Raw genomic sequence first — 14,014 nt, 5'->3', positions numbered from 1 at the left:
GTTTCAGATTATTTATCAGATACGTGAATACATAAGTGGATTTCTCACTCAATCAATAGCGCTTAGGGCTTGGAAAAGGCTGTTTTCTGTTTTTTTCCTAAGAAGAAAATGTATGCAAATAGCTAGTGTGGACTTTATAGCTGGATGTATTAGAGTCAGAACTCGAAGTGCGGAAATCATACTACATTTGTGAATAAATGATCGATTACTGATTTGAAAAAAGTCTCCATTAATTTTTATAAACTTGTCTCCAGTCATCATCATCATAATCAACTTATGTTTAATTAATACTGTATATCAGTGTATTTATATTTGTAAGTACTATGTTGCAATTATCTGGCGCACATGCATCTCACAAAAGACGACCCAGATAGTCAAGATTCACCTGAGCCACTCACAGCGGCATAAACTGCTCGTGCGTTGGAAGCCAGAACATCACGTGCGCATGCGCAGTGTGTCCTCTTGCTGTAATACCGCAGCTTTGAGTGTCGCTGCAGCGCTGGACGCGCAGAATGTCGGTGATACCGACACACACCCTCCCCGGATACACACACCTGCCGCACTAGGGAAAAACCTAGTGCATCTCTTCTCCTGATTATAAACGGTAAGTTTTAGCAAGTCTTTAATTATCTGAATCGTTATGTTGCGTTATCTGCTATTGAGGGGTTTTGTTTCTTTTCGTGATGTCCTTTTTACCCTATCCATGAAGAGACCGGTCAAATGTTTTTTTGTCTCTAAGAAGCTTAATTTAAATATGTTCCCTGTGACACTCGCATGGTCGAACATTAGGCAAATGTTCCTGCTTTGACGCTAGATAATACTTGAATTTGATACTTGTATCTAGATAATATTCTTTAACGTGATACATAAGTAGTTATTTAAAATAAGTTTATGAGGTTGTGAGTTGTTTAGCCCAATTATTGATGTTACAATTTTGTCCGCCATTAATGGCTTTACTAATCGATTCCGTCTCATTACCACTCACATTTAATGCTATAGCCTTTAGTGTGATGTGTGATTGATGTCACACCACAAGACGCATCCTTTATGATCACATGTAACCTCGATGTTCCCATGAGTCAGCACATCTGTTTTTTGAACTTCTTGTTCAGACTTTAATAATAAGAATACACTACAATGTTTGCTCAGAACCTTTCAGTGCTTCATTCATTTAGCCTGGAAAATGCTATGTAAACATTACATCATCCGACATCCATCATAGTCATAGTAGTGTAATGATGTTAAATGTATATAGGCCTACAGTTGTTTTCCAAAATGTATATACTGAGGTTTGCTGCTGTTCAGCAGTGTGTCTCTGTGTGATGTATAAAGTATTGGGGTGCTTTTGTGCTGCTTTGTCACAGATTGGGATGTGCTTTATTGTAATCCTCTGAAGCCAGCTTCTTTAGTATCCCTTCCCATTTCTCATGGTGAGATGAATTGAAGACAATCCTTTCACGAGTTCTGAAACAAAGCTTAGGGAAAAGTTTTCCCTCAGGGTAAGGTCAACGGGGGAGGATGGTTGTCTGTTGCCACATTGCCACGGTAACACACCCTAAAGTGGGCGAACATAATTGGTCCAGTCCCCCTACCCCCCAGCCAAGGTCTATAGATACATGACTTGATGGATTACCGTGGAAACACTTGACTCACAGCCTGATTGTTGATGGGAATATTTTCGGAAGTTGTAGATTGCGTGGGATTCAGTTTTTTATTTTTGTGAATTACTGGTTATGATTACAAAGACAAAGAGTTTGTGTTTATTTTATTGGTAATATTTTGTTTAAACATTCTTGTGAGTGCCAAAGTTTAGATACACAAGTAAGTAAAAAATCTATTCACAGACCTTTTTATTTATTTATCCACCAAAATAGACAGTGTTGAAACAGAAAACAACTTCTCATGAATTGTTTTTGTAATTAATCTGTCATAATACTTCTAATGGGCTCTAAAGGGACTAAGTTCACCAATAAGCTTCAAGCTCCTGTATTTGCTCACACGTAAACATCAGGTGTTTGGATTCCAGCTTCTCTTCCCACCTGTTATCTCCGTGGCAACCAGATTGCGTCCTGTTTTCCCACTGGCTCATTCAAGTCCTTGTTTAAATTATAAATGACATCATAAATCTAGTTTTATAGTATTTACCTTTTTGTTCAGTGTTTCTATATTAAGCAACTGAATCTAATTTAGTTAAATTGCGTAGATTAGAATCGCTTTGTTATTTGTTAAAGCTTGATTGTGATGCTCTCCCGGTACCGTGTACATGTTAGGCCGTTTATATTACATTTAAAAAACATTTACATTTATATTTCACTGTCAACTATTACTTGCTGCTTCTAAATTTATATTGACTGTGGGAGTAACCAAGGCTCTTTGTGGTTAACAAGCCGGGCTGTGTGTTGGCTGGCGGCAGTTAGTATTGTACTGTAATATGAGCATGTGTGTGTGTTTTGTCAGCACTCCAGCAATCATCGCATTTGCTCAATATTAATAGATGTGTGAACTTATTAAAGAGATTACAAGCCTTATACTCATTGTCCTTTATTTCAGCATTTGTAATAGCCACCTGCTATATTTTTGCCTTAGACATTAGCAATAGCATTCTGTAACATCAAATCTGTCATACATTTGACCAAAAACTTTCCTCATACTCAGGCAGATGTAAAGTCAGCATAAGTGATTGAAAGTGAAGTAAAAACCACTGCTGTGTTAGTGCGGTCTGCTTGTCAGTGCACTTTTCATGCCATATTAAGTGCTTGTGCCATGACCTGTATGATAATGGGATTGGTTTATAAAGGTACACTTATGTAAAATTACTAAAGTTTTTCGGAGACACATTTCAAAGTTTTTTGTCAAAAGTCAATTTTGTGCTTTTTCAGTGCAGTCTTCTGTGAAAATCTTGAATCTCATAAATGTCCTGTTATGTATGTCTGATAATGTCTGATTATGTGCAATGTAATTGTTAGGCGTTCCTTTGTTTGTTTAGTTTGCTTTTTAAATTACCTTTTACGATCAATAAATATAACCGTGATATAAGAAACTCCTGCTGGCTGCTCACCACCTCTGCATAGCTATATGGTTCAGCTGAAATATCTAATTTATACAAAGTAAATTAAAGGGCCAGTCATTTTTTAAAATTAAAGGCAATGTAAACCTAGCTTAGTGATGTTGACTTATACTAACACTGTTGTTAATCTAGATGATGGTATGTTATGATTTAAAGTATTTTTCTTTTCTTTTCTTTATCAAGTCTTAGTTATGATGTTTTTTAGATCCCCTGCTGATCTGAATCACAAGCTTAGGTGTGTAACTTTATTGTTTTAATGTGTGATTCCAACCACACTCCACCTCCTTATTTCTTTCTTCTCTCATTCCTTCATCATACACGTCTTCCCCTTGTTCTGCTTTTGGGTCACCTTGCCCCACAGCTGTGGTAACTTACAATTAGGAGAACATTCATCATAACAAATGATGAAATCATCACTGTGTTACACTTAATAAAAAATACAGAAGGTATTAATTCAACTTTCAACCTTTTACCTATAGAATCAAACAAAATATTTAATACACTTGACAATGTTGCATTATCATGATCAGGGATGTAGGGATGGAGCAAAGTATGTGAAAATGACAGCAATTATTTTCTGTTGTTTCTAGCTGTGTTTCCCCTCATAGTTTCATCATCATTAATTTTTGTAACAATGTTTTCATTAAAATCCTATTGGCATTATGTATACGCCCTGGCCCTGCTTAGGCCTTGGGTATGTTTTCCGGCCTATAGAATACTCCAAATGAAAATGCCAAATGAATACCACAATTGGACATACTGTACCTATAATGATTTTTGTTGATCTTTGTGATAAAGTGGTTTGGTATAGTCGACCATACATGGAGGAATATCAGTATCAAATTTGAGGAAAGAATATTATAATTAATAATTAACAAACAATATTTCTCAGTCACTGATGATTAATGATACATTAGTTAATACTGCTCTCACATAATGTTTCACACAGTCTAGACTGCAAAATTAACAATGAAATGTTTTTTATAGTACTTAACAAACAGTATATAACAGCAATCAGAGAGTAAGTAGAGAAAATGTCGTTTTTGCAGGTACTAACATGACAGTTACTAACTATAAATAACTTTGCATTTTGCAACTTTCATTAATTTGAACCTACATAAACTTACTCTCATTTGAGAATCATTAGTAGACTGTTAGCGGGAGAGTTAAGGAAAGGGTTAGGTAATGGGTTAGGATTACTAGATGCAAAAATATTTCTGTTGCGGAATTATCACATTAAAGTGTCAACAGATATAATGCAGACAGTCTACTTGTACTTAGGGCTGTCACGATTATGAAATTTGGCTGACGTTTAATTGTCTAATAAATTGTGACGATTATGACAATTAATTGCCTGTTTTATTGCTTTGACATTTAATTCTCATAAATTTTTTTGTTTATTTATGAAATAATTCATTATTATTTAAATTACATTTTTTGCGAGGTTTACCTGGCTGTAAATATAAATACACATAACACACATTTAAAAGTAATATGATACTGTCTTGTGTATAATACTCATGTATAATAATTGTGACAGCCCTACTTGTACTGTAATGATTGTAGTTGACAAGAAGTTGCAGTTACTTATAGTAATCGAAATGAAGTGTTACGCAGCTAATAGATGTTAAACAATGTTTGTTTAATAAAATATAGTTGATGAATCTGTGGTTCCTAAATTTTGCCCCCCAAAATCATTATTAACTTAAATCTTTTTTTTTTTGTCAATTGGTGTGTGTTGTTAGAATGTCACAAAGCTTGTTGTTTTTCAGAATCACACACATTTTAAATCATCATGATGAAATTGAATTATACATATGCGTTATATGACTACTTGGCATGGAAATTACCTTAAATTGTTTGTCCAAAAGTTTTTTCATAAAGCATTTGCATATCATAGAATACGTATAATCTATGGGCATGAGTCATGACTATTGCATGGGTCGATATGTCTGTCTTAAACAAAACAGTTGTTTTTATCGTTTCCTGAGTTGGACTTCTAGGTGTTTTACTGTACCAGTTTTACCCTCGGATGTGAAAGCAGTTTAATTTCCTAAAGAAATACTGCTTGTTTGGACTTTGACATATGGCTGAGTTACAAAGATATACTGAACCACGGAATCCAAAGCACCATTGAGATTAATTCTTGAATCTCTTTAAGTATTTCTTAATCTCTGTGTGTTTTCTCAAAGGTTCTTTGTTTTGGTGTTGTTTATTGCAGCAAATGTTCTGGTGGAGGGATTATGTGTCTGGTGTGTGGGTTAGCGCCCAGGGCCTCATTCAAGCTGAGGACATCAAACGAGTGGTGTCAGTTGAATCAAGTAACAACAGGATTTTGCCAGAAGAGTTGTGATAGGGTTACATATGTCTCGACCTGAGGCCATTAAAATAATATGATCCGAGGGCAGGCAAGTCCACTGTTATCTAAACTTAAATAATCTTCTGGATGACCAGTTTTATTGGAGACTTAACTACAAAATGAAAATTCATTTTGGGCTAATTGGAAATCTCAAGCAATGGTTAAGGTAAGGGCTGTGTGAAATTAAAGAAAAAGTGTGATAATATGTAATGCGATTTGCGATACAATGATGCTTAAAGTCAAATCAATATTTCTGGACAAAGAAATCATCACTCTCTTTGTCACACCAATCTCTCTGCTATCTGCATCGACCAAAAATTCATGCATAACTTTTTGAAGCATTAAAATCACTCACTTATTGCAAAACATTGCAATATGTGTATTGTGATGTGCTGGTTAGCGATATTCTGAATATTTCTGTATCTTGCTGCCTTATTTAAGGTTAACTACAAGAAACCAATCATTAAAGTTAAGTGTTAATACTGGATAACATCAACTGTATTTTTCCCACATTAGATTTTTAACCACTAACACTGAATTTTTAGGAGATTTTCCTTAAAAGGAGTCAGTGAAATTATATGACTGACACAAGACGAACATGCAAATTCCATATAGAAGGACACCTGACCCAGCTGGGGTTCAAACTGGGACCTTCTTGCTGTGAGGCAACAGTGCTAAATACTATTTATGACATTCTGCTAATATTGTACCATTTCAAAAAGCAGAAAAATTATCAGCGTGTGTGACAAAAAGAGTGAGAACATGTGGAGCACATAGCAAACAGAAGTCGGTCATTAAAACCAGTAGAACTATTATTATCTATATTAACATTTGTCTTTTTCAAACTATTGAATTATTGAGCTTAAAGTATTTTTGTTGAATCACATTATTGTAATGTGTGATTGATTATAAAATTATTATTATATATAAAATAAATATAATATAGGCTACGACGATCATGGGCAGATTTGGTATATGTACCGTAAGTGTGTGTTGCTGTATGCCATCGCTGATATTGAGTCTGCACTGAGGTGAAGTACTGTAGAATGTGTTACAGATTGTTTACACTTTACTCTCTTCTTTAGTATAAAGGAAGACCGGTGCCTTTTCAAAAGAAAACTGAGAGAGGGAATAGTCTTGCAGGATTTAAACAGCAGCATTTGAAAGGCTGACTTAACTGATTTTGAATTGCAATGTAAAAGACTCAGAAAAGTGTAACATTTCCTGTCGAAGATGACTTTATATGGAATGACATCCTCACTTTTGCACATGAATGAATTATACATAGTAGCTTAACTCAGCTCAGCCTGCTTGGAACCAGAGTCTTCCTATGGCGTCACCTGTCTTTTAATAAGTAAAAAACTTGGGAGTATCAAATGAGACACTGATAAACAAGTTACACAGTTCTGTTTGTGCTGTTTATGATTCTGTCCTGTCGGTACTGATCAGTCAGTCCCAACATTAAAGGTACTTACTGATAATTTTTTTTTAAATGTATTTCTGTATTGCTTTTCTCAATATGCAAAGCTATACATGAAAATCAGCTCGGGTTGAATATCTTTGCTATTCTTTGTGTAAAATAGGTGCTTTTGAAAGTGTGAATTGATTGGTGGCTGGTCTCCCTAACAACCTCACTGTACTTTGAAGGTGCTGTGATGTTGGTTGCTTTGCATATTCAAATACAGACGTGGACATGACTGAATCACCAGTATGGAAACTTCTCTAATTATGCCACGTGGAACTTAAAGTATCAGCAAGCAACAAATAAACGAGAAGAATGTGTTAATAATTTAACTTGTAATTTATAAATCATGGCCAGTGTTTGTTACAACTTTTCAGCACTTAGGTTTGTCAGAAACGGAACATTTGAAAGGATCTCTGTGATGGGTGAAGGGCCTTGGTGTCCGGTATATGGCCATTTGGAACACCACACATAAGGACATATGTCAATACCACTTTATTTGAATTGGAAAGTTACCATGATTATACAGCAGCATAATCCATGCTTTATTTTACACAGTAGTAATATTGCATTGGCAAGTAAATCCTCAAATATTGCCTTTGTGTCCTGTCAAAAGATTAATCACGATTAATCGCATAGAAAACAAAAGTTTGTTTTGCATAAAATATATTTATTTTGTATATATAAATACACACTGTAAAAAATTGCTGTTAAAAAACAGCCAAATTTAACAGTATGATTCTGTTTTTTAACAAAAACAGAAGTATACTGTTAAATTCTGCATTCTGTAAAAAAACAGTTTTCAGAATAATGTGAATTTACAGCCCTGAGAGTCCACCGTTAAAGACTGCGTCCCAAATCACACCATACACCCTCATTCACTATTCCCTACATTAGTTTCCTATTGATCCACCTGCAGTCAAGTCAATGAGTTCAGATACTGAAGCATTAATGATGGACACCTGCTGCTAATAAATAGAATCACTGAAGAAAAGATAAACAAAAAAAGAGAAGAGATGAGCAGAAACACTTACAGACACAAAGACTTAGATGAACATCAACTGAAAATAACAGAACACATTAAACCTCTCCATATATCACCAGATGAGAATTAAACATTTCCACAAACACCATTACTATCTTCACTTATAAACCACTTTGACTTTATTTCTGTTATACATCTACAACAGTTCTTACTGAGAACAAACAGGTGTTTACTAGACTTTACAAGCATTTTCTTTAAAGTCACCATTATGGTGATCACTGTTTTCATTAGTTGGGCTCTTGACTTGGTTTACAGTCTGGTTGTTATAACTGTGTCTTTATGATGCATGTTTGTTATGTCAAAGAAAACCAAGAGATGAGAGACTCTTGTGAAGTTGGATGTCTGATTATTGATCAGTAGTTTGTCTTACCGGCCTTATGAAGCTTAAACATAAAAATTAGTAGTTTTTAAGAATGTTTATGAATAAGTATTTACATATTAGAATCAGAATCATTACATGAATTATTAGTATAACAGTAATCTGATAGCTTGACAGAGTTGCCTACAAATGTATTTTTGCAAACTTGAAACCAATCCTCATATGACACTCACAGACATCAAGAATCAGCGTATGATTCTCAACTAGGGTGACAAAAGAAAATGGAAAAACAGTTCATCGGCCTAATGAGTTTTGTACTATGCTGATACCCAGCATGCATTGCAGCATGAAGCTTTTCATTTGATAGTCACCATTGTTGAGATTCATAGCCTGATTCTTGATGTCTGTGTGTGTAGTTTGCTCGTGTTTTTTAATTTCATTTAATCCCAATGTTTTTAATATTCCTCTGGCTACCTCAACACTCAGTTTCTGTCACATTATAAGACTACTATAAGGGCTTGCCACCCATCTAATCACTTATGAGCTTCTGTATAAATCAGTAAATTACATTTGACTCATGAGACTAACACCATAACAGTCATTAGTTAGTGATAATACTTTATTTATACTTTTATGCCATATTCAATGTCTTTCAAATCACATTGATAAGCATGACAAAATATAACACCAAAAGACAAACCCAAGGATCAAGAGTCCTACTAAAGTAAACACTGATCACGAGAATGGTAACTATTATTTAGGGATTAGACTATTAGACTAGAGCTGTCCAAACTCAAAACAACTTGCACTGACATATTTTAAAATACATCAGTGCCCTTTGTTTCGCCTGAAAATGCACAAGTAATGTTTTTAGTTAGGCATGTTTGTTAAAACTTGTTAAATTTCCTAATTAAACTATTCCTGGTTTAAGATAATACCTGTTTAGGAAACCACACCGTATGATTTATTTCTCAGTAAGAGCTAATGTACATATAAAATAAAATCTAACTGGTTTGTAATAAGTGAAGATGTTAATGCTGTTTGTGGAGTTGTTTGATGATCTTCTTGTGAGATCTTAGAAAATCTGAGTAAGTCTGAGTCTCTTCTAAGTCTGTAAGTTGAGTTTCTGCTTGTTTTCTCTTTTATTTGGTTCTTGTTCATCTTTCATTCAGTGATTGTGTTTGTTAACAGCAGCTGTTCATCATTAACTCAATCATCACTTCATTATCTCATTACACTTCAACATTGGCTCTGTTTCTTTTACTCTTTGTAGTGTGGACACATTAAGCAGTGTTCTTTTGACACCAAGGATTTTGCGATGGGGTTTAAAGGGTTAAATATGTAAGATATAAAAACACAGAATGCTAATGTTTTTTAACAGTCCGAAGGAGACCGTAAAAAAACATTTTCTTGCTGGCAACCAAGCTGCCAGTTGATTACTGTTATTTAACAGAATGTGCTGTTAAAAAACAGAAAACTTAACAGTCAAATTTGCATACAGAAATATGTTAGTTTCACACAGACATTAGAGAAAAGTCCTTGTATTTTGTTTTTTAAATCATGTGAACTTAAAAACTGTTCAGGGGATTTACACAAGATGATAATGTGAGAGATCTCTTAGTGTTTAATGTTTTGTTTTGTTAGGATTTGGCTCAGTTTTTGGGTTACCATTGTGCTGAAGAGTAGTGTGGTTGTTTAGGTCAAGGATGGGCAGTAGATCATTGATGTTATGCTGCCTGTTGTTTTATTTTAAAGCAGTAACTTTGTAGTTTGCTCATGGTGAACTACACGAGATTTGTGTGAAAGTTTAAATGTTTGCAGTTCAATTTTAGAAGTAATATTTGTTTTCAGTGGACTCAAATTAATTAAGTTCACAATACTAACACCACCATGTAAATATATATATTTATAAACTTGAATTGTTCCTGCAATTGGTTTCCTAAATGAAATGAGTTGCTTTCAGGGCATTATAACATTAACATACTGTTAAAATAGGAGAGCTGTAAATTAACGGAAGTAGAACTGTATTTTAACAGAGGCAGAACCGTAAAATAACATTATCTTGCTGGCAACCAAGCTGCCAGTTGATTACTGTTATTTAACGGCACAATTTTTTACAGTGCACACATGGATGCATGTATTAGAAACATCTATATGTATATATGTATTTAGATTTTGATATAATTGATATAAGGCTAACATATACATATACATATACATGTATACATGTGTTTGTCTATTCATATATACAAAATAATTACACACAACATACACAAATATATTATGCAAACACAAACTTTTATTTTGTATGCAATTAATCGTGATTAATCTTTTGACACCCCTAATTCTTTTATTCAAATATAGCCTATGCACTACCTGTCTGTGTGTTTATTTGGTAAAAAAAAAAACGATATAACAAAATTTGTACAAATTATTTGAGTGTATGAAACAGTGATGATTTTAACATACTGAAGGGTACCAGGCAAGTTAAATTACAAAGCATGCATGCCAAGAATTTCAACTCAAGGTCATAGAACAGCGAAATTTCTTAAAGTAAAGGGATTCAGAAGGTCACTGCGGTGCCTCTAAGATTAGGAAGTCTACATTTTACCTACATTTTCATTTGTGTATTATGTAACTTTATTAGAATTGACATTTCTTTTCATTAGTAAAGTTTGGAATCATCTGTCAGGAGCATTTTTACGCATAGCAAACTGACCCCAGTGACTTAAGCTGAACAATAGCATTTGCCGTTTTCCTACTGTGGACTTAACTTCAGTGTACAACCAGATTTCCTTTGATGTATTTTACTTACTAATTTCCTCTGTTTTTAAAAGTTTCCTCGCTTCACTGCATCTTAGTAATTTCAATTTTTTGTGTTTTAGTCCTTCCTGAAGTTCCTGCAAGGTTTTGACCTCTGACCGAAAGCCTAGAAGTAACAGCTTGGCATGATGGGACTGAGTAAAGAAGATAGTATACAGTATGACAATGATACGGTGCTGGTTTAAGAGGATTTGTGAAACCCCTGCATCTTCAGCATTATCATCAGAACCAAAAGTCAGTCGGTGGTGTTGTAAAAAAAATTGAAATTCTCCTCATTCATTCTGCTTGCAATGAACTTGTAATGACATCCAGACACTCCACAGAATCAAGCAAGGGGATTTCATTCAGGGGATAAAGAAGAAATTTCACCATATAGCCTGTCCCTCCAGGACTGGTATCACTGCTAATGTGATGCTTATCATGGCTTGTGTGACATCTGCCGCAGAGGAGCCGGCAGGTGACTGTACCAGACCTATAGTTAGTCCTCTGCCTTTTCCAGAACCTTCTGCAACCTCGACGAATGACCCTAGTCATGAATGTGACAGCACTCTCGGTCCTCCAGAGGCAACCCCACCACCCCCTCCACCTCTTCCGCCACCACCCAGTCAACCCCACCCTTCACGTAAGAAACGACGGGTACGGAGCTTTTTCTGGAAAACTATTCCAGAAGAAAAGGTACGGGGAAAACCCAATATTTGGACTCTAGCAGTAAGACAGCAGCAGTATCAAATTGACGTGAGGACGGTAGAGGAGCTCTTTGGCCAGCAGGAGGACGTTCGAACCAAGACGGGCAGTGGACACCCTAGTGGTGGGAGATCCATAGGCTCGTTTAAAGAGAGCAAAAATGAGGTAAGACAACCAGAGCAGAACTGAAACACAATTATTAAGACAATTTCTGGTGGATAACAGTTAAAAGTAAAGCTGGTAATGGTTAGAGATCTGCTGATGCTACAAATATTTTTGCTACTACATTTTTTGTCTTGGGAATTCATACAGTAATACACTTGCATTGATTTTTAAATGTGCTTGACTCTGCATAGCATGTGTTAAGATTGCTCATCACTAAATTCTAGACAGACATATCAATACTGCTTTACTGCCAGGTTTGTGATTCTCTTGGGTTTTCACAAGTGCTTCATCAGCTGTCATTTGTTGGCTTCTTTTTTGCCATTTGAGGTTGAGTAGTCTGATCAAGTTAAAGAAACAGTGCACTCATAAATTAAATGTATCTCATAATTTACTCTCTCTCATGCCCTCTTAAATGTTTTGGACCTCCTTTTCTCAGTTGAACACAAACAGATAAAAGATTAAAATGCTGTTATCTTTTATATGGTACCCAAAATGAAGAAGCTTCAAAAAGCACATGCAGTCATCCATCACTAAAGCACTTAATGTTTTCTGGAGAAAATCAATATATATTTGTAAGCAGGATTTGAAATTAGCCTTTTCACTCACAAGCCAATTTGGCTACTACATTTTAAAGTTACCCGCCATTCAGAACTTCTACTAGCCAAAAAGAAAAAAGAAAGAAAATAACAAGATTATCTGTCTCACTATGTCATGTTTATTCATCAATATTTATAATTATGTATTATAAAATCTGAATTGCATATTATTCAAACAAAATTCTGTCATCTTGCCATCTCCTTCCTTAGTTTTTTCACCCCTGTTCTTTTCACCAAAAACTTTTTTAGGTAAGCAAATCAACACAGTACAATAAACATCAAATAAAGCATTGAATAAATTCCATATTACATATATATATTAATATACTAAATAGATTTTCTTATTATCTTAAAGGTCTTTTTACCGGTACTTGTCTGTACTACATGAAGCAGAATAATTAAAGTGTTTTTGCACCAAAATTGTTCAGATTTGGCTTACATCAGCTTTACAAAGAAATTAATGATTGAACATAATTTATAAAAAGTAACCTGCCAGATTTGCTAGTGATTCTACCTTACCCACTATAGCTGATTTTTACCTGCATTTGGTGTGTTGGGGGGTGTTAATTTAATCCTTGTTTGAAAGAGAAAATGATTAATATTTGGTGCATATTCATTTAAATGTAACTATGTACATTTAAATGTATGTATGGCCGCATGTCAGTAACTTCAGATCTTGTCGGTTCTCACACATTTTGTGGTCAAACACACACATGACATGTAATCACTAGACCAGCAGGAGCCAATGAGATTTAAAAGTTATTGATTTAAAATCTGATAAGTAATTTTAATTACTTTGGATGGATGTGCGTGCTATTCAGATGCTCAATATATTGAATACCCTATAAAGAACAGCATTTTATTATTTAGTCATTCACTTGTTTCCACCTGAAGACAGGAAGACAACTGGGATGGAATGAGGCTGAGTATTTGTACAGTGTAATATACAGTACACACTGTACATAAATATATTTAAAGGAATAAAAAATCCAGATAATTTACTCAACCCAGTGTCATCCAAGATGTTTATGTCTTCCTTTGTTCAGGTGAGAAGAAATTAAGTTTTGTAAGGAAAATGTTCCGAGACTTTTCTCAGTATAGTGGAATTTATTGGAACTAAAATTGCAGTTTCAATGCAGAAAAAAAAGAAATATGTACTTTTTCTTCTAAACAATTTCTCGTCTGGCACTAGCCGTGTGAAGTGCCAGTGTGACGTATTACGTAATCATGTCGATAGGTCACGAATGACGTATGCGAAACTACGCTCCAGTGTTTACAAGTTTGGAGATAGATGACCGTTCCGACATTGTTGAATGTGGAATGATACTAATTAATGTCTTTGTGTTAGTTTATTGTGTAAAATGGTACGCAAGTGTGCGTTTTACATATGTAACGTGTGACTTTGACGTAATTACCTATTATGTAAGGTTGCACTGGTGCGTCACACGGATAGGATTATGGACTTTTTTTAAAGTGGAGTATTCCTTTAATTAA

The 14,014-nt window shown here is 34.8% G+C and overlaps 1 protein-coding gene across 2 annotated transcripts in view; it reads left to right on the top strand.

Annotated features, from left to right (window-relative positions):
• The first annotated feature begins 487 nt into the window (after window positions 1-487).
• fhdc1 (FH2 domain containing 1) overlaps window positions 488-14,014 on the top strand; it is a 33,673-nt gene continuing 20,146 nt past the window's right edge. Inside the window, exons 1-2 of one of the 2 annotated variants that reach the window (XM_065254773.1) lie at window positions 488-604; window positions 11,138-11,924. In XM_065254773.1, coding sequence (XP_065110845.1) covers window positions 11,487-11,924 — 438 coding nt within the window. In that variant the 5' untranslated portion in view covers window positions 488-604; window positions 11,138-11,486. Of the gene's footprint in view, window positions 605-5,495; window positions 5,593-11,137; window positions 11,925-14,014 lie in introns of those variants that run through there. The other variant, XM_065254774.2, reaches the window with a different exon arrangement.

The sequence above is a fragment of the Paramisgurnus dabryanus genome, chromosome 4 (genome assembly GCF_030506205.2).
Source record: "Paramisgurnus dabryanus chromosome 4, PD_genome_1.1, whole genome shotgun sequence".
NCBI classification, from domain to species: Eukaryota; Metazoa; Chordata; class Actinopteri; order Cypriniformes; family Cobitidae; genus Paramisgurnus; species Paramisgurnus dabryanus.
The sequence above is the reverse complement of the archived record's forward strand: the minus strand, read 5'-3'. Positions and strand labels throughout refer to the sequence as shown.